Source organism: Aptenodytes patagonicus, chromosome 2 (assembly GCF_965638725.1).
Source record: "Aptenodytes patagonicus chromosome 2, bAptPat1.pri.cur, whole genome shotgun sequence".
Taxonomy (NCBI): domain Eukaryota; kingdom Metazoa; phylum Chordata; class Aves; order Sphenisciformes; family Spheniscidae; genus Aptenodytes; species Aptenodytes patagonicus.
Window position 1 is genome coordinate 95,385,801 of NC_134950.1, and position 21,809 is coordinate 95,407,609.

Sequence of the window (21,809 nt, forward strand, 5' to 3'; positions counted from 1 at the left end):
CCCCTCCTAGCACTGTGCTTTAAATTTTTTTGTATTGTTTTAAGTCTGTCCATTTTCTTTGATTTTTGCCAGTGTTGGGTAAACAAGCTTGAAAAAGTAAGTGCTAGAGAAACAAAACACAAAAAGGCAATTAAAGACAATACTATATTTACTTCAATATTCTGTAATTTTTGCTTGGATTAGCAATGTTTACCAAAATAAAGCCAAGTTTGCCATGCGATTTCCAAAAATATCTAGAAATCTCAGGGAAATAACCCAAACCAAAACAAAAAAAAAACTTCGCAGTATTGATTATTGGCCATAGTAACAAACTTCAGGGTTTTTTAGGTTTTCATAGTGTAATGTATTACCAGCTGTGTTCATGACATGCTGTTTTTATGTATGGCTTTGCTCATTATATACAGCTATGTACTGCTGTTGAATCCATTCAGAAGAGTTTTTACCCTACATAGGAGCGCTGTCCTCATCAATAACCTTCTTATGTTTCATTCAAATTACAGAAAATCGTTAATCTTTTCAATAAAGGGAACCAAAGGCATTTTTATTCATGCATTGGTGTGAATCCTGGCAGCATGTTCACATGTGTTCTCATCCCTCCATTACTGTGCTTTTGTGCCAAGTTCTTCATAGTTACCACATTAGATCTTCAGAAATACTTTGCTGAGTCAGTCTTGCCTTTTTTGTATTCCCCCCCCCCCTCTTATTTTCTGCATCTGACTAAAAGGGTTTGATTCATTTCAGGTACTTCCCCCCCCCCCCCCCCCCCCCTTTAACCATATTTCTGTGGAAATAAGTAAGATTTTCAGATATACCAAGTGCATTTCTAGCTATCTTTCAATCAGAAAATGGTAGAAAACTTGCATCTATGTTGCTTGGAGCTGAGTTAGGCTGAGGAAGTTTTGAGAATACCACTCTTGGTGCCTGTCTCAAAATATGTTTTTAAAATAACTAATGAGTAAATCAAGAATGAAATTTGCAAGTCAAAAACTGCATGATCTTGGCAAGTGTGGTTTAACTTGTTAGATTTACGGTTGCCAAGTAGAAAACAATATCCTTCCTTAGATTAAATAAAATTGTTTTCAACACAAGCAGCAATGAATTAATTGCAGTTTATTTTACTACAAGGCCTGTACTATGGCTTATTTGCCAGATTGAACTTTTTGCATCTGTTTTGACCTAAAATAACCAATTCTGAAGTATTTAGTCACGGTTTAGAGATTGTGAGCTTTAAACTGGGTCTCTTCACTATGATTAGTTAGTGTCTCACTGCAGCTCTGAAGTTTGCAAGTCTTTAAATATTCTACTTAGCTGGGAAACTTAAACACTTATTGGCAAAGATGATACAAAATACAGTTAATTTTCTGGCCTTAGTTGAAGCGTCTAGACCTAGCTTCTCCTCATCTTTATTTATTGTATGCTCCTTACAGTCAAGCTCCTCAATAATGGTAAACAGGCTCTGCTAGGTTTCCAACTGCTGTTCCAGCTTGTACAGTTTGTATCAGGTAAGTCCAGGGTGACTGACAAGTCAAGAAAAAATCTTGTCAATCCTTTACTTCAGGCCTTCAAAGACCTAAGATTTTCTCCTTGCTCTTCTTACTGCAGCCAGTGATGAGTTGAGGGTATGAAGTTGCATTTGAAGTTAGTCTTAACTGCTGGTTACTGTGAGAGGTGGAGGCTGGCTTTCCACCTGCCTTTGGCCGTGTGCTCCTTCCTCTTCCCTTGTATTGCAGTGATGCAGCTAAGGCAAGGTTTAGACAAGCTCACTGATCAATAAAGAAGTTTTGTACTTACTGAGTTAGTTTTCCACCAAATCATCTCACTATGGCTGCCCTGCAGCTGTGTGATTGCTAGATCCAGCAAAAGGAAGCATGTGGGTGCAAGAGAACGGGGATTGTCCCAAACAGCACCATCCCACCATTATATGCGTTTAATACGCTAAGATAAAAGAATAACTTGAGTATCTCTAGATTCCTTCCAATCAGATTAGGTCTACAGATATTTTTCTTGACTGCATATAGTTTTGCTTGTCTGAACTTCTAACTTCGAGACTTTTTGTCTGGTCCCCATGGAAGGAACATGTACTTAGCTTTTTAAAAATCAGTTGATGCAAACAAAGTAAGCTTAGACTTTCTGATAAAGCATTTTTCATAACATTTCTCACTATGAAAACTTAAAACTTTTTTTTTGTAACCCAGCTTTGGTATACATATGAATGCACTTACTGCTAAATCTGAATATAATGTATAAAAATAGCTTCAGTACACAAAGTAGCATGTTAAATATGTAGAAGGAAATACAGCAAATCCTCTTGTGCATATACAGAGTAACTTAGGTAGGTCTATACTTTTTTTAGTATGTCCTAAAATACCTTATTTCAGACAGCGGTCCAAAAATCCCTCCTGTTTTACCCTACCTGTTACATATGTTTCATATGCCTTTATCTGTACTCCACAGTGCTTTCCACCTTTCTAGAACTTAATACCTCATTTTATTTTTATTTTTTCCCCATTGGCATCTTTTTTGCTGTCTGAACATGCCTGTGAATTGGCTTAATGGTATCATTCTTCCTGAGTTTACAACACTACTATTTTCAAACTAAGAATCTCAAATACTTTATGCTAAGATGCTGACTTTAAATGCTACCAGTGTGAAAAATGTTATCTTCCATCTTCTAAATGGAAGAGGAGGGAATAGTATTGCTATTGTATCCTTATCTAAAGGAGATGAGAAAGAGAACTGCTTTGGAGAAGATGTGTTTTAAAACTTTCAGAAACTGGTTAATGATCATGATACAACTTCTAAATAAGCTGCCTTCAAAATAAAAAAACTACAGTTCATGACTTGACATTTTTGAAAATGCTAACATGGTAAATCATGGTCTTTCAAAACTTCTTGTACTGTACATTAAAGGAAGTCTTCATCATGTTTTACATGTATTGGCAACAAAAGGTGCTTTGATAGAGGTTTAGATGTTACAGTTCAGTTTTGGAAATTCTTAGGTGTGTCCCCTTCAGGAGTAACATTATAGTTAATTGGTCAGCAATTAATGCTATGTAATTAATGGTTCCAAAATACTAAATTTTAAAAATCTTTGAGGCAATATATAACTTAGTTTTTTATCCACATCCATTTAGAAAGTATCTTTCAAAAATATGCTTCCTAGAATGATTTTGAAATATTTAAATTCAAATCATTACACTTTGATGCGGTTCCAATAGTACTTGCAACATTTGGTCTTAAAATATCTGCTTATGTTGTGGTTGCTGTTCTGATGAACTTGCCTTTCAGTATGTAACATTAATTGCAGTACAGTAACTGGCTGCCCATGACCGGAACTGATGTATATAAATGGAATAATATCATTAGAACCTTTAATGTTTTTGTTATAAAATTGCAGAGGTATTCTTGTAGGTAAGTGGTGTCCACATCATATATAAAATATGTGCTACAGTTAACAATACACCATCTTTTAAGATAGACCTCTGTTCCTTAAAATATGCAAGAATCTGTTAGTTCATTTCATTTAAGTGTTGATTGTCTTAAGAAATATGGTGTCCTAAATGAGGTTTATTTTTTTTCCCCTCTAGTGACTTTAATAACAAAAATAAAGAGGTGCTCTTGCATTTTCAAGAAAGCAAAGCTTCCGGAAATTCTTTGTGTAGGATCAAGGGATTGAAGGGTCAAATTTAGATGTTTGACAATTTAAAAAAAAAAAAAAAAAAGAGAGAGAGAAAATTCCATTAATCACACACACACCCTCCTTGCCCTTGCCCCTGCCCCAAATGAAAATTCCTCCTTTGAAAGGAGGCTGGAGACTATCAAGGGCCATCCTTTCAGAATAGCCGCCCTCTCTCTCTGCTTACAGTAGGACTGAGGCCACAAGGCTGCCGTACTAAAGGCAGTTTCTGTCCGTGTTTGCTTGTTCTTAATTTGCATCTATGTAGCATGGGCAAGTAGGGGGGGCATTATAGCGGAAACCTGTTGGCGATGCAATCTCTATGTGCACAATATATGGAGTTTAGGGTGGTATTTTAGACTAACTCAAGTATCACCCTGTGGATTGAATTCCAGGTACCTCCTGGAGCACATTAGGTATACTCATGGAGTGCATCTTTTAGTTTTGTTTCATCTTAAAAGAATCCAGCTGATGGACTCAGGTTGCTCTGCCACGCAAACCAAAGCAAGATAAGCTGGGACAATTGGGAGACTGGTTTCAAAACTGTATTTGTGTTTTGAACTAAAACGTATTGTTACTCGCTTTTTTCAAAGCACTGAGCATCACTGTTTTCAAGGGTAGCTTAGCTTCACTTCATTCTACCGAGAATCAGCAGGAAGCAGTAGGAGGTTTTTTAGAAGCCTTAATTTTATCTAAAGCAACAGGAACTGATGGCTATTTGATAGAGTGGATTTTACATATGTTAACAGATTAAAAATTTGAAAGAAAAATAGTATTTTTAAATAATTGTTTTATATATGCTGTATGCATATATACAGGAATACTACCTTAAAAAAAAAAAAAAAAAAAAGGAAAAAGAAACACTGGTCTGTGCCGGTTGTACTGAACACAGAAGAAGAGGGAAGGAAGGCTGTTTGAGAGAGGGGAAGTAGAAGAAAGGCCTATCTACACTCCATTCACTGTTCATATTTCCAGAGTGGTATAGTGTAGTCAGGCTATGCTGGTAAATCTCTCCCTTCGTGAAAAAGAAATTATAATAAAACAACAAATTAGTGCTGATACTACACATTTCCACATCCATTAGTAATACCATGTGGAAACAAGAATTGGGGCTTTTGGCATTTTAGGACAGGAAAAAAAATAGCATCTTAAAAAAAAAAAGCAAACTTCCCTCCATTTTCATGTTGTTTTGAGCAAAAGCATCACAATGCTTCTGTGTAATGGTTAATGCAGTGTGTTGCTACAAGTTACTCTTAAATTGTGTGTTTTGAGAGTGCATTTTTATAGATGAAAACAACTGGTGGGGGAGCGTTTAGCACTTGATTTTGGGGTCATCCAAATTCCCCATGACTCTCTGGCCTTTAATTATTGGTAATTCCTTTTTGGTGAGATCAGTGTAAAAACTTTGCCTTACAAAGCAAAAGTATTTTGTGCTTAAATGATACTTACTTTTCAAAATACTAAATTGACACTTGTGCTACAAGATAGCTAATTGGGATTATTCTCTCCACGTTATTTTTTTTCCTTGAGCATTAGTGTCTTGTTCAAGAAGATACAGGAAGTCTTTGTTAAAGTAATGGTTAAAATTCTGCAGTGTCTGGCTCGAAGCCCTGTCTTCCACTAGACTCTGCTGCCATGAAGCATGTTTGTATTTTTTATGTCTAACAAGAGAAATAACACTTTATTTTTAATTTTAAAAATGTTTAAAAGTGTCACTTTGATGTGATGTATTCCCACCTATTAAAATGTTCTGCATTTTAACTAGACACTTTATTCCAGCAATCCATCAAAAACTGGAAGCGGATGGAACGGAAAAAGTAGAAGGATCCATGACGCAAAAACTGGAGAATGTACTGAACAGTAAGTTTTGTCCTTCCAGCAGCAACTATTTATGGACTTTGGACTTTCTAACAACCTTTAATATATTGCTAGGAATATAGTAGAAAGTAGAAAACAGGAGAGTCTCTCTTGCCTTTTCCTGTTTGATGGTAGTGATTTTAAGGGTGTGATAGTACACCTTTTGAAATAAGTGGCAGCTTTTGCCATGACTTTCAGTGGTGTTTGTGATAACAAAGAGAATAAATGTCAAGATAAAGGAGTTCTAAAGCACTTTAAATGAATTCTGGTGGCATCTCAATTTTAAGTGTACAAAGAAAACAGGAGCTCTATGGATAGAACTGTAGAAGGATGAACAAAGCTAAGTAAGATTGTAAGAATTTTGTGCAAAAGAGGAAAAAACCAAATACAAACTGTTTGTAATAACAAGGTCTATTAACAGAATCTTTTTCACTTAATGTGCTGCCATTTAGACTACTTGGAATTAGCATTCTTTTTAGAAACTTTGAAAAGCTGTCAGTACTTTGTGTTTCTCTGTATTAGCTGTAGGGTTGCATTGAGAGATGGCTTGAATTTACTGCAGTTTGGTATGTGTTTCATCAGATCAAAAAAGTTACTTTTTTAATTCTGGGATTTCTGCCAAGATAATTTTACTTTGTTTCATTGTGATTTTTTTCGCAGAGGAAGGGATGTTTCCCTTAGTGCTGTATCAATAAGCAGGAATGACATGCAGATAGCTGACTCAGTGTTAGAAAGTCTGAGTGTGTTTTATGAAATCAAGAAAGTGACATGGAAGTTCACTGTTTTTCTTCTCTTGTATGAAGAAAGCAGTGACTGTATGTGTGTGTGTGTGGGGAGCACAAAGAAAGCAGGGGGTTTTGTGAACAGCTCTAGCTCCTTTCAGTAGAGATTCGTTAATGCTCACAATAAAGGTGTAGTTTGAACATTGTTATTTCCCCATCTTGTTGCCTGGAATGCAAAAAAAAAAACCCCAAAACAAAAATCACCAAAAAAACCCCAACCAAAAAAGCCCACAAAAAACCTCAGACATACTATATAAAGACTATAATGTGTGTCTATGTGTGCAGAATATTTGTTACATATAGGGTAGGAGAAAAAAGCGTTTGCTGAAATTTGCCGGTGCAATCCTCCATGCTCTGTATTTATGCCATGTCATGCACCAAGCACAGATTCCTTGGAGAACACTTTCCTTTTGACAAAATTGTGTGACAGATTTTAAATAAAAAAGTAAAAATTTCGGTCTGTGACATTTTCCTACACGCACTAATATGAGACAAATCGACCTATAATATATAATTGCTGTCTCATTTGATAAATGGTGGCTGAAATCTGTATGCAGATAATGCAGACTGTCTTTTTCAAGCTGGATCTGTAGAGGAACTTGTGCCAGGCACTTCAGAGTGGTATTAAGTTTGGCTCTGCTGTGAAAAGAATTGGCTGCTTTTCCTCCCGATGCTTTGCAAGTCATGATGGGTGGGAGGCAGGGGAGTAGGAATACAAGGATTTTAAAAGAGTAAATAATATTATGCAAAGTAGTTTAGGATCAAAGCTTTGTTTCTTGTCTGACCATTGAAAAGCTTCCATAATCCATGAGTAACAGGGCCTGCTTTCAAAAATGACTTCAAATCTTTAGTCGAATTTTACATTTTATGGATTGTAGGTGCATATTTTGAGAGACAATTGGTGTTGTGAGCTTGATTACAAACTCCTAAGAATAAAGGTGTTTTCTGCAGCATCTGAATGTATGTTAAGAGTGTGCCAAATTATTGGATTGAAATGGCATGGGATAGTAGAAGCACAATCTGGTGTTATAGGTGGAATTATAAATGTTTGGAGTTTTTGCTAAATTTAATTGCTAAACAAGCTATTGAATACATATTTATAAAAATATATGGTGTGCTATAATGAATTTCACGAAGAGTTGTATCTTAGCGGAGGTCAATCAAATTTCATTAGGTGGTGTTTTTGTCCGGCTCTATGAAAGACAGCTGTTGGATAACTAGAGCTTTATTTTGAAGTAAAAAATTTGCACACAGTAGATGAATCATCTATTTTGAAAACACAGTTAGTCAATATAGGACCTGAATCTTTATCCGTGGACTTTATTATTTAGGTTTAGATTATTCGTCGGTAATCAAGAGATAAAGACTGTTAATGTAGAAAGGATTTGGAGGGGTGAGGAGGGAAGACATTTTACAATATTTTTTGTAAGTCTAAAAAGAGACCTGTTTTGCATGAAGTATTGAATTTCATTAAGACACTAATTAGTAATTTGATATATTTCAATTTCTATGTAAAACAGAAAAAGTGACCATAGAAAAAAGTAAAATCATTTACTTGAATTGGGGATTTCTACAGCAAATTAATTCATAAAGAGATGAAGGCATGTAGTTTTAAACTGAAGATGGAAATCACTGTGCTATTCCTGCAGTTGTCAATTACCTTTTGTAATTTATTTGTAATAAATTAAAATGTTTTTAATTTGTATTGTATTAAAAAGAATGTTTTGTGAATATAACTTTAATTCCCAGATATGGTACATTGCTTCTTGGCTGTTAAAAGAATGGACAAGAAACATATGAATTCCAACAAAACAAATGTTACTTACTAGAAGGATTTACAAAACAAGAATTTATTGTAACCTCAAGAGAAAAATCATACTTTATCAGTGGTCTGTATTTGAATGTCCAGCTAGCTGTTTTCATTGTGTATTTCTCCTTAATGGATTAAAGTATTCTATGCTAAATAATATGCAGTAGAAATAGCTATCCTGACAAAACTTTTTTTACATCCAGGCTTCAAAATTTCAACAAAGTTTAAACATTATTTAGATATAACAATTATTTTACAAAGACTACTTTTAACATGAGCAGGCCACCCACAGTGTTGACTAGAGAAAATGGCATGCAAGCCACCCAGCGAGACTGATGTAATTTTTTTTCATCTTTGCTTAAAGTATAGTCACTAGACCAGATAATGTAGAAACTTCTACACGCAACGATCAAAAAGGCTAAAACAGTTCCACTTTTCTTTTTGGTTAATTAAAAATAAGTCACGAGTTGAAAAATGCAAATATTCGCATGCGATGTAAATCTTCCCTACTATAAATGAAATTCTGTTATTCTGTGTTAGGAAAATATCCTTATTACAAAATAGAATGCTTTTTAGTCTGGATAGGAAAGGTTTTAAGGCTATATTTAATGTATTTATTGAAGAATATTCACAGATAGTATAGAAACATAATTGCATGAAATTGCTGACCAAGGCTTGATCCTGTATGCAATGAAGCCAGTAAGACTTTTAATGCAATGTGAAGACAATTTGTATTCGTTCTGTTGCAGTGACCAACTAGTTAGACTTTTTTCAGTCATGCCATTGTCTTTGACTTAATCATTGGTACTTTTAAGTGACTCAAATATCAAATATTGTTAATAATTTTTAAGACTTAATTTGAAAACACAAAAAAATTGTTTGCAAAACCCAGTGATACCTCTTAAAGCTATGACATTAATTACCATAATGAAATTATACTTTTCTAAAAAGAAAACTTTCTATGATTTTTTCTGTATCCTGGAGATGCATAATTTAGTTGTAAAATGTAGATCTGGAGCCAAAGCAAACTATAAAATATCTGCAGCAAAGTTAAGCATTTGAAATAGGAAAGAGTGATTGTTTTTAATTGCACAGGGGTCTTACCACATTAAAATGCTAAGTGGTTCACTTTGAAATAGTATTTCATCAGTTGTAAAATGTTAACACAGTTAACAAAAAAGTACAAAAATTGAGCAATAATTACTCATTTGCTCTAAAAAAACTTGCATGACTCATTAAAATGAGGAAAATCTGTATGTCATTTGAACTGATTACTTTACTTTTTCTTATTCCTACATCCTTTTTAAAACAGGAGCCAGTAACACAGCAGATACATTATTCCAAGAAGTGCTGGGTCGCAAGGACAAAGCTGATTCAACAAGAAACGCACTTAATGTTCTTCAGCGTTTTAAATTTCTTTTCAACCTCCCCTTGAATATTGAAAGAAATATCCAGAAGGTATAATCCTTTAAAAATACTTTTCTATTTGCTGAAATTAGTCTGTTACCTTTTTCTTGACAAATATAAATGTTTGGTTTTTGTTTGTGTGTGTTTGTATTTTTTAAGGGCGATTATGATGTGGTTATTAATGACTACGAAAAAGCCAAGTCACTCTTTGGAAAGACAGAGGTTCAAGTATTCAAAAAATGTAAGATATGGGTTCTGTTATTTGCTTCTTTTTTTTTTTTTAAACTTAGAGGCCAAAAAGCACATAGTAGTCTAAAGAGCTTTATGTGGGTTTTATATGGATTTTAGTCCATAAAAATTATGGATTTATAGGAACCAATTAAGCAATATTTCTGGCAAGTTTTCTGAGTGAGGTATATACTACAATACGTGAAATCACAGCCAATCTTATTTGTTTATTAAGGCTTGGTATTACTGGACATAAAAAAAAGATTACAGTAATTAAAATGTGACTTCGGGTATCTCTCACTGGCATATTGTTGGAAAGACTTCAAAGTCCGATTTTCTGTTTTTGTAGAACTGTCATATACAAAATTTTCAGATGTGGCTTGTTATAAAATGAGTTACATTGATTTCCACATTAACTCCAGAAGTCTCTGATGTCCTAGAAAAATAACATAATTTTCAGTTCATACCACTGCTGAAGGCACACATTGGATTTATTTCCTCTCCCTACTCCTAGATTATGCTGAAGTTGAAACCAGAATTGAAGCTTTAAGAGAACTTCTGCTGGATAAGCTGCTTGAAACTCCGTCAACATTGCATGATCAGAAACGTTATATAAGGTAATCATTTGACTAGTGTCTTCATCAGACATATGGTGTTTACATGTGTATTTAAATCTGTTTCCTAAATAGGGTAGTGACTATTTTTCCTATGGTTTAAATACTAATTTTAAAGCTGTAAGTAGAGTATTTTGATATTTTATGATTATATAAATAACAGCAATGGATTGGTACTTGATTGTTTATTGAATGATTGAAAAACAGTTCTTGAATGAGAACAATTTAATGAAGGATAATTGGGATTGAATTTCATTTTTTAAAATCTTGAAGGCGTGTTTAGGTTCTGTTGCTTCCTCTAAACCATCATATTGCAAGCTATGTCTGAAATGATCACTCACAGGTTGCAGATTTCAAAATAGATTCCTTATTAACTTGTCTTACACTTCAGCTTGACTTGGTATTGAAATGGAATCATCCTAAGTCAGATAATAGGGAGGTTTTAATCCAGACTGTCATTTAAATTTGGTTTTGGCTCTTTTATTACTCAGTCTAAACAATGTAGTTCCTTTATATGTCATGAACATGAACCAGTTCCCCAGTTTTCATAGAAATGCCTAGGTTTTCTGTCATTCACAAAGCTGATGTCGAAGTCTGTTGTAGGCATACTGACATGAGCTGGTTGGACCTTCTTCTACTGGTAGACCTTAACCTGCTTTACAGTCCTTGGAGCCAAACTTTAGAGTGCTCTGGAACATTTGATGGCTTTAATTAGAAAGCTTTTGAGTTTTAGATGTTACTAGGGCTCCAAGTATGGCTTGACATTCTCAGTGCTTTTTCCAGTTATCTTAAAAGATGTAGACCAAATGCGCTGTGTGAGAAGCATTCTTAAAATTCTGATTCCTGCGTGAGGTCTTCAATGTTTTGTGTGCTCACCAGGCCCAGTCGCACAGGACAAAGTGTGGTATTGGTATCTTAGGTCCCTTTACGTTATGTTAGTGGATGAGGACAATAACCAGTGTACATTTATGTAGAGTGCTTCTCATTCTTCTGGATGCTATATAAATATTGCATATTTATTGGAATTGCGTTTTAAGGTGAGTAGTTAAGCGTTCTGTGTCTCTGAAGAACACACTACTGTTTCCTTTCTATGTCAGTCTTGAAAACCTTAAAGAACAGCTTCTTTATCTAAGCCAAGTCTTATGACCTCTTCTAAGGATTCTTTGGAAGAATCAGAGTTCTATGTGTGTTTGATTCTGGGGGTTTGGTTTTGGTTGTTGGTTTTTTGGGGGTTTGGTTTGGTTTTGTTTTTTAGTTTTTCTCTACCCCTTGCCTTGAAGTATTGAATCTTTAAAAATATCCTAGCCTACATTAAAGCAGACTGTGTTAATGTAACTACTAAATGTATTCCCCATATAGAACAGTATAATGAAGGAGAGCAGGGAGTGGACAAATGTGGAATAATTTAGTTCTAATGAATTAATAGAATCCCAGCATACAAAGTGATTAAATTAGTTTCACTACTCTAGATATGCTAATGTGGTTATAGTAGTGTAAATTTTCCGGAGGCAAGGTGTGAAGAAAGCTTTCTTCAGAGCACTTCAGCTAAGAGGAAACTAACAAAATCCTAACTGTAAAATTATTTGCATAAAACCTGCTATTTTTGAGGTTTTTTTCTTCCTTGATATGTTTGTTTTGTATGTCTCCAATGTCTAAGGCTGAGTGAGACCTGAAATACTGTGGTTTTCTCCCTCAGATACTCAATGTTTATCTTTATAATTAGGCTTCAATTCATATTTTGCTCTCATTTTATTATGGTATTTACACTGATAATTATTTTATACTGTTCAGAAACAGTTTACCATATCACTTAACAGCCAAGTAGATGTATTTTTTCCAAGACCAGTGCTATTTTTTTTTATTTTGTGTCTAAGCAAAGACTTACGTCCCCCTTAACACTGAGGAAGGACTTGAGCTCATAATTTATAAATGTCACCCTGTCAAAATGGTTGGTTGTATAATGTTCTCATCCGTCCAGCCAATCCTACTTTGGTAGTTTATTTTTTGTTCAAGTACTGCAGACAGTTCTCAGAGAAGACAGAATTTTGCAACACAGTCCTAATTAACATTTAGGTATTATTGTAGTAATACAGCTTTTGTGAAGGAGTTAAACATCCCCTGCACTGCTTAAGATAATAAATCAGTGTATATCACCTTGAGTGTCTTGAATGTTTTAATCTGTCCTGAGTCTCATTAATGCAGAATGTAACGGAGCGCATTAAATAGTAGAGCAGCGACTGCTTTTTGAAAATACTCTTTTGAAAGTACTGTTGTCAGATAGTCTTGAATGCCATCCGTTAGACTATATTACTTCTGTGTTCTCTTCAAAATCACAACAGCTGGCTTCTAATACTCCTCTCTCCCTAAAGACAGAGGGTGTTTTGCTTCTGAGTATTAGAAGCCCCAATCCTTTTCATTATCTCTCCGCCCTGCCTTTTTTTTTTTCAGACTGTGTGTGCACATCCTAATGCAAAAAAAAAACCAAAAAAACCCAAACAAAAACAAACCAGGAGCTTGGTTTACATTTGTTTGTGCATGCGTGTGCTAAAATTAATGAGCCGCCAAAAATTAATTCCTTCCGTACTTACTTGTTAAGGTTACATGATGATACAATCAGGACATAGAAAGTGGGAAGAAAAATACCATATTTTATGTGCTTGAGATGTCATCACTGATTCCAAGTGAAACATGAAGTACTGAACTGCAACCTTGGCAGATAAAGAGCTTGGTTTCCCAAGTACTTTACTAGAGGCACAACTGAAAATACATATTAATCTGATATTAAATATATATGGTTTTGTTTATTTTTACAAGTTTTTGGATGGCATTTTGCTTCACTAAATGAGGAAGGAAGAATGCAAAGCTTGTGTTTGCATTGGGTATAAGTGTATCTTAACTATTCTTGAATTTTTAAAATTATGTAAAAAAAAAAAAATTTTCTTAGTACATCTTTGGTCTGTTTTAATGAGGCCTTCAGTGTGTCAAGTCAGAGCTGTAATTTTTGGACTGGGTTTTACAGATATCTTTCTGATCTTCATGCGCCTGGGGACCCTGCTTGGCAGTGCATTGGTGCTCAACATCAGTGGATTCTGCAGCTCATGCACAACTGTAAGGAGAGCTATGTGAAAGAACAAAAAGGCAAGGATATATTTTTGTTTTATATATATATATATATATTTGACATTTAGGAATTTGGCATTGCCTTTTATTTGACAAGTTTTAGTGTACAAATGATATTGGGGGGGGTGTTCCCATCAATTTTGATAGCTTTTTACAAAGTTGAATACTGACTTGTATTTTTTCCTTTATTCTATTATAAAAACAAAACAGCAGTTGGAGTTTTCTTTTTGTTTAACTTAAAACTTTTCAGCTCTTTACATGGGAAAAGCATTACATTTCAATCATTTATCTGAAGTTTACTGTCCTCTCTAAATAATTCTTTGAGGTCACACCAAGTTTGGATTGTTGTCTGAATCTGCCAGTTAGATTTCTTTGTCACAAGATATGCCATTAGTATATGGATATGCAGGGCACTGGGGCATAGAGGAATAACGTGTAATTTCTTGATATGCAGTGAATGATAATACGATGTTCCTTTGTTCTTTGTTCATGTGCAGTTTCAAAATTCATGTTCAGGCACAGACCTGTGAGTTGGACAAATGGGATATTTAGACAATGTTATATTAAGACCAGTATGAATACTTAGTTGTGTTCTGTCTTTGTCAGTGTTGCTCCTCAAAGAAATGTATAGGTATTGCAACTTAGCTACCAGTTAACAGGATGCCTCACATAAGTGTGTTTTCAAAAGGGAATAGGTGGGAGGCTATTGGCCTGGCATTTCTAGTAGTAAAATCTGAAAACTGGATTTTCAAATTAGAAAATTACAAGTAGTGCCTTGATTTTCAAGAAGTCTTATAGAGTTTGCTGCTATTTCTGAAATGAGTAGGCATATTGGAATCTGGCCTCTCTTGGCTTATAGGTAACTCCCATGTTTAGTGTTAGTCTGTGTGTATCCCAAACCAAATAAGGTGTTCTATTCTGAGAAACCACAGAAATTTTACTGAGTTGGAGCTGCTGCAGAAGTGTGCTGTAAAATTGCTGCAGGAGGCTTAAACTGTCTTTAGCAGAGGTTACGACATCAGGTATAGAGTCCACAGGGTGCATCGCATATGATGTCGGTAAGGTTTAGCTTAAAGCATGTACAGACCATCTTTGTTCCACAGCACGGTGTGAAGTGCTGTAGGACCAGCTGGAACACCAGGTTGGTATCTTGGCCTCTTGGTCAAAATTCAGAACAATTCCAAAACCTCCTCATCTTCCCTCCTCGTCAAAACCCTGAGACACCACCACCACCCCCCGCAAAATACAGCTATCGGGAGCAAAACTCACTTGTAAAAATGGCCATGGTTAACAATTCTAAGCTTTCTTTTTCTCCTCTCACTTGCAAAATGTTACATAGCCGTCTCTGAGCTTCTTAGCAAGAAAAATAGGGGCATGAAGATACTAAGTACTCAAGACTTTTTAGTAGTCTATATAATTTTGATATGCAGGCTCCAGTAAATGAATGGAAAATGTGTCTAAATTCCTAGGCTTGTCTTGAAAATCTCAACCTGTTTGGTGTTTTTCTTGCAACAAATCTGCTTACCTCAGCCTTAATATCAAAGGGGTTATTATGTTAGCAGCTTTGTTTGGCTCACAGAAGAGGGAATTTAAACAACTTGAATGCCCAGTAAATGCATGTATGAATAGTTAATATTTAGTGCATGCATGAAACAAATGCTAATATATTATCGCTTTTATTAAAGAGCTCATCAAACTTCAAAAGTTTTCTTCCAGCCTTTTATGTGTTCCTTACTGATGTAGTTTTTGTACAGATTGTAAAATACTCAAGAATTGATCCGAGTTGGTGGAATTTCTCACTTAGTATCTAGTAGGACAAAGGAAGGTTGCTAAATGTGATTTTTCCTTTCCATAGATCTTTAATTTTGGCATACACCAGACAGGAGAAGGAAAAAAGAAAACTCAGAAGAATTGGTTTTAACTGCCAAGTAGAACAATGCTGATTGTGATCAGAGACATGGAATGTGTTTTAATCTGCTTTAATAGATGTATGCTTTTCAAACAGGAAAAGTGTGGGGTTTTATTCATAGATACCAAATTGGTTATGCAAGACTTTGAGGAATCTAATCAACTTAAACAAATTAGAAATGTGGTTTATATGCTCAGAAATTCACAGGCTATTTTTAAGAGAAAATAGTAATAAATTTTCAAACATTAAAGTCCTCCACTTAAAACATGCTTCCAAGAAAGATCATTTTGTATATCAAGTATTTGGAGGAAGAGGTGGGTCATAAGGCTGATATTCAAATGAAAAGGCCATTAAAACTTTTTCTAGGTTTCCCTTTTCAACAGGGATAATAGACATTGAAGACTACCATCTGCTAGAAACATATTGCATATGCTGGAATAAGCAGACAGCGATTACAGTTCCACCTTGAACATACCAACAATTTCTGGCTATTCTTAGCTTAGTTCTTCTGCTGACTGTGAATCTGTGGGTTCAATCTGCCTAAGTCAAAACTTTTCAGCATAGTAAACTTAAACCTCAGGAGTAGATTGTATCTATTTTTGCATTTGTGCACAATTTTTCAACTTTCAACTGAGTTTGTGCCAAAGCATTTTGCTGCTATTTTATTAGTTTTCAAAGCAGAGCTGTGCCCTGAGTTGTTACACATGAATTTTACTACCTGAAATTGATTTGCAATTAGACGAAAGCCTTTGTTTTTCTTACCTGGAAAAGTCTGTTTGTGAAAACTCTATTAGACATTCTGGACAGGACTTTTGTAGCTGATTGTCAGACAGTAAATATTCCCAAAGCATTTATTTGCTGGCCATGATGTGTTCAGGAAGGGAAAGTTAACATTGGAATTATTTGCTAAACAAGCTAAAAACCAAACCTAAGTGAATTCTAAGGAGAACTTACTCCAAATTCAGTCACTGATGTAGCAAGCCAACAGTGTACTCTGTGGGACAAAATTGTTCCAGTTGTCTCCATACTACTAGAAGGCTGACCCTTTAGTCGTTACAACTTAAATAATTTCATTTTCTTATCTAGAAATAGCATCTTCTCCTATCTTCTTTAACAGATTTAGTGATGTATCATCTCATCCAGGCCACTAGTAATGGCAGTCAGGACAAATTCCCAATACTGACAAAGAGGTAAATCTACTTTTCTACATCCTCTGTAGGTTCTTTATCTTTGTCTGATGATTGCCCTCCTGTTAATAACTGTGCTTTCAAGGCTCTCCTAAGCATAGTTGAAGAGTGGAGTGAGCTAATATACATGCTGAGGTAGTTGAAGGTGCTGTCAGAAAATTGTGTATTAGAGATGTATTTAAACACATGTTTATTTTGGTTTTATATCTAAGTATATATTTTTGATCTAAGTGTGAATCCTTCACTCTCAGTAGTACTATCACATGAAAAGTTTTTTTTTAAAAAAAAAAAGCCCCTGTGCTTGGATATTACTAGAGATTAACTCCATTTTGTAGAAATACTCTGCAGTTGTAAGCATGTCCTAGAACTGTAAAGTATCATAGCATAGTACAATTTCTGATGCAGCCTGAAAGAAGAAACTGTGGCAAGTTTACAGGGCTGTAATGGTCTTCGAGTTCTCTCCAGGAATTTGTTTCAGGGGTTAGCAGAAGTCCTATGTGTTTCAAATACTGTCTGTTTTCAGTTAATCCAACTTTCCAAAAACTGAAAGGTATATCAAGCTGTGCTAAGCTTTGTCAGAAAACTTGGTGGTGTGGCTTAAAGGCTGACAACTACCAAAAGCAAATTATTCAATTGGATGTTTCCATTGATGTTAATAGATAATTATTAATTGTAAAAGATGCGGTAATCTGATCATTAGCTAATTGGTTGCAATTATTTCAACAGGTACAAGTAGGATGGGGATGGGCAATTTTCTCAAGTCCTGTGTATGAAGTACTTCACAGCAGCATTTTGGAGTCTATTTCCCCTGAGGACTATTAACGTACTGTTTCTCCTCAGTCTAAACAACCCTGTTGTTTTGCTGATTAGTCTTGAATTATGTAGATTAATGTTTCATTACACGCTCAGATATGGCTGTTGTTACTCACCCATCGTTGCCTTTAGCCTATCTATCTCTTGCTCTGCATAGCCATAGCAGACCTTCCTCATTTGTGAGGTAAAAAAAATGGAGGCAGATGATGTTCATATGATGAGAAACTGTTGGAATCCAAGCCCACATGTTTTAAGGAGTGAGTGAATATGCATATGTGACAGCAGATCAAAATTTCTCCTTCTCTGAAGTACTGAAGTATGAGCAGCCAGGACAGAGACCAAACAGCATAGCCAAAGTCATAGTCGAAGCACGAGGCAGTACAGGGGATGCCCAAATCATAAAGCTCCCGTGCTCGTTTCCTTACATTAAGCCATTCTCCTGCTTCTCTGATGGTCAAGTTCTTCCATTAAAGGTGCAGCTGTAGATACGGGACCCACGTGCAACTGGCTGGAGCTCTAGCTCTGCTGACGTAGTAATGCTTGGAAATATATGGACTTACTAACTTTTTATGTTTTCTATTTAATGTTTATCTGCCTCACTAATGGAATAGGCAGTTGTGCTCTTTTATTGCTTTTGAAACCTTTTTTTTTATGGTTATTAAGTTATTTCCTGAAGCATTGATGGATTCCTTTTATAAATCTGATCGCATCCCACTATTGCTGCCCACTGGAAGGACCTGAAGGTAGGTAAAGCTAGTTTGCTGCTGTTACTTAGTATGTAGATACGTTAGAGAGAGGGAGATGCATGAGACTGAATAGACAGAAAAAAGAGCATTTTTGAACGCTATGGATATAAAGCTTAACATGGAAGAACACTATGCTCACTCAAAACAGTATTTCTTAAATCTCTAGCAACAGATAGTGGAATGATAAACTGAATTGTGCTGGTATTTTATACCTTGTATTGGCTAAAGTCTGAATTGCTGCTTCTGAACTTTGAACTTCTGATTTGTAGAAGTCTGGGGACTTGCAAACCTGGGACCTGGATAGTAAATGGTTTCCTTCAATTGAGATTTTACATATTTGTAATTTTTAACATTACTTGGCAAGTCCCCTATTATTGGGGCATAATTGTAGTTTTTCACTATGGTTTATGCTTCCCAGACTTGCTGGAGTACAGGAAACATGGGGGATATAATGACGTAAAATGACATGAAAATAAATGTAAATAAATGAGGTTTAGTTTAAAATTTGCCTGGGGCACTGGGCAGATAGCCAAAATGAGTTAAGCAATGGGATTCTTAACATGAGTATCAGGGAAAGAAGCTGTGGAGGTTAAGACTGTTTTCTGTGTGGCCAGTGGTTATTTGCTTAGACTTTAATAGCGGCTTAGTAGGTTTCATGATCCTTTGAGCCAAAATGGATAGGGACTCTGATCCAGTTATTGTCAAACTGACTGAAAAAGTCTTCATTTCTTAACAGATCTTTCTGAGATACTATGTAACATTATTGCAAATAAGCTATCTGTTAATACCCTTTAGAAACTACAACTGTAAATGGAAACACTAACTCAATTGTAGTCTGATCTTTCTGCTGCCCTTTGCGTTGCAAAATGTGTAATACACAACCTATTAAAGTTCCCAATGTGGAGACAGTTCTTGAAACCGGAGTATACTAGTTCGGTCATTGTGATTTTTGTTGTAGTTCTTACTGCTGGAAAAAAATATAATTTTTGCAGCACTCAGAGTATGACGCACAGCTCTCCAGATATTGTAAAAAACTATGCAGGGTTTTTCTGTGCCAGAGTAACAGCAGCTGTACGTAGTGTGAAGGAGAGAGATGGATGCTTAGACCACGTTGCTCTTTCTTCTGTGCCACACTGAGATTCTATTCACCTTGCAATGAATGATCCATCTTTGTTAGATCAGACAGGCCGGCAAGGCTTGTGTCAAAAGGGCCTTTTCAATTTGTTATCCTAGCAGCTGGTTCTCTTCCATTGCCTTTGCTTACTGTACATCTGGAAGAAGACTTCTTGCAGCTGGGAGCCATTTCATGTCTAAACCACATCCCCTGTCCATAGCAGAAATACCCTTTTGACAGCAGACGTCAAGCAAACCCATAATGGGTTATTAATTAAAAAAAAAAAAGAATAAAAATTAATGAGTAAAAAATCTGACACTGGATTTGTTTTCCTCTTTTACCACCTGTATCTGTAACTTTGCTGTTATTTAGCATTTTTGGTAGAATCTGACACGTTCAGAAGTGCAGGGGACATTCTTATTTTATATAATACTTTAAATAATATTTAAAGTATTATAAAGACAGTAAATAATTGTGATTAAAAAGCAGCACGGGTAGTTTAAAATAAAATTGAAGAGATTAGTACTACTGAAGATAAAGTGAAACTCTGCTGTGGCCAGAATTTTACCTTGGTGTCTGCTCTAGTCTTTTAAGCCCTTATTCGGGCAACTAAGTAAAAGCGGGTTGTTTTCAAAGTTGCTGAATATCTTAATGTCCACTGGAGCTAGTGCTAGTAAAATGACGTCGTTTTTATTTATGTGCTGAACTTCAAGTGTTTGGCTCTCGCTTCAGTATTTTTTGGCCTGCAGGACTGACAATAAGGCTTACCCTTAGGCTGTGAAATACTTAGAACACCACTAGAAATAATAGGCCCAGTTACCCTTTTTGTGGTAAACTGAAAAATAGTTTCATTATAAATATATTCAGTATAATGAAGACTAGCCTTAAGATTTAAAAAAGCATTCATTTTTTAAATGTATTCCAAAAACATTTTTTCCAGAAAGTACAGTAATTTTAATCTCCGCACTCATCTCTTTGCTAGAAATACAACTCATTTTCTTCTTGATCATTTAAAAATGTCAAATTCCTAACAAATGTAAGGTTAGAAAGAAAAGGTACTCAAGAAAAAGAATAAAATGCAGTCATTCATCTGTTGAGCAGGTTAATTTTTCGGTAATTTCTCCTGCTCGCCTAACTTCTTGCCTAGACAAATTGAAATTCTCAATGCGGTGTCCTTGAAAGGAATCTCATCCTGGTTGTGTCGGTGCAGGCTCCAGGCACTGTGTGTTTGGTCAACAAGCAACAGTGGGTGGTCAGGCTGTAGCACAGGACAAGGGCCCGCTGTGCACAGGAAAAAATGTTCAAAGGTGTTTAAGGGTGGTAAGGAAGTCTGCCGCCCTTCAGAGAGTCCGCAGGCTATAGATCAGCCTTTCCTCACTATTGTAGCCTGTGAGAAAATTCACTGTAAGATGCATAATGGATGAAAGAATACAGTAACTGTATTCACCTGGTTGCACATCTGTAGGGTCTTTTTTTTTTTAATTTAATCTTGCTCATATACACGCTGTGTGTATATACATGTAGTCTGTGTAATGACTGGTGTTTGACTTACTGTGGAAAATCGCCCTGAAAAACTACTCAGCCTGAGGTTGGTCACTTCTTAACAATTTTCTTTGTCGCTGCAAAAAGTACTGGCACAATATTATCCCCTGATCAACCAGTAGCTTTTGTAAAAAGCTTTAGCTGAATGTCACGTTAAGTGGTGCACCGGGCTGGCAGAATTGCAGAGTGGCTGAGGCTGGGTTACAGAAGGGAGGCGAGGGATGCGTGACTCCCACGAGAAACCTCCACCTGTCAGACTGTGAGGGGAAAAAAAACAAGCAGAGTTGTGGAGGAATGGATATTGCAGAACAATTTTTATACTCAGTTTGGTAATAGTTTTGAAATAAGAAAGTAAAGCTGCTTTTATATATTTAAATCTTTGACTGGTTTGCAGAGCATGGAAAAACCTATTTTGGGCAAACTTCATGTTAGTTGTCTTTTTCACTGAGGCTGCAACATGCCGCATGCAGGTAACATCTCAAAAAATGGGGTCAAGGTATGTACGTGAGCCATAGGTACTGTAGGCACATAAGTACCCTGTAGCAACTCCAGTACTGATAAACTTAGAGAAAACCTTCTGCAATTAGGGGTCAGCACAGGTGACTTTTGATTTACAGAAAGTGAAAGCACAAATTAAATAAATGACCTCAAAAAGCATTGCACTTTTTTCAGATCCTTATTTTGGTGAGATCTTACTGCACTAGAACAGAAGAGGTCTGAACAAAACGGTTGAACTATTTATATTTCACACAGTATCTGAATGGTTTTTTTGTTCTACATACTTCTAAAATATCTGTGCGCAGAAAGTTGAAACCCAGTAAAATCCTTTTTTTTAAAATTTAAAGTAATGTTAAGATCCTTAAAACTTCTTTGATCTTCTCATGATTTTACAGTTGTAAATGTACTAAGGCTTTAATTATACTTCTGGTTTGTCATGACTGACTGGTAGAAGAAGAGAATGTAGTACATTTATTTTTCCTGTGTTTCCTTGGTTAAATATACAC

The 21,809-nt window shown here is 35.6% G+C and overlaps 1 protein-coding gene across 2 annotated transcripts in view; it reads left to right on the forward strand.

Moving 5' to 3' along the window:
• EXOC2 (exocyst complex component 2) overlaps nucleotides 1–21,809 on the forward strand; it is a 136,029-nt gene that overhangs the window by 43,620 nt on the left and 70,600 nt on the right. For both annotated transcript variants that reach the window (XM_076330457.1, XM_076330456.1), the window contains exons 7-11: nucleotides 5,456–5,536; nucleotides 9,438–9,583; nucleotides 9,692–9,773; nucleotides 10,275–10,377; nucleotides 13,394–13,512. In XM_076330457.1, coding sequence (XP_076186572.1) covers nucleotides 5,456–5,536; nucleotides 9,438–9,583; nucleotides 9,692–9,773; nucleotides 10,275–10,377; nucleotides 13,394–13,512 — 531 coding nt within the window. The remainder of the gene's footprint in view (nucleotides 1–5,455; nucleotides 5,537–9,437; nucleotides 9,584–9,691; nucleotides 9,774–10,274; nucleotides 10,378–13,393; nucleotides 13,513–21,809) is intronic.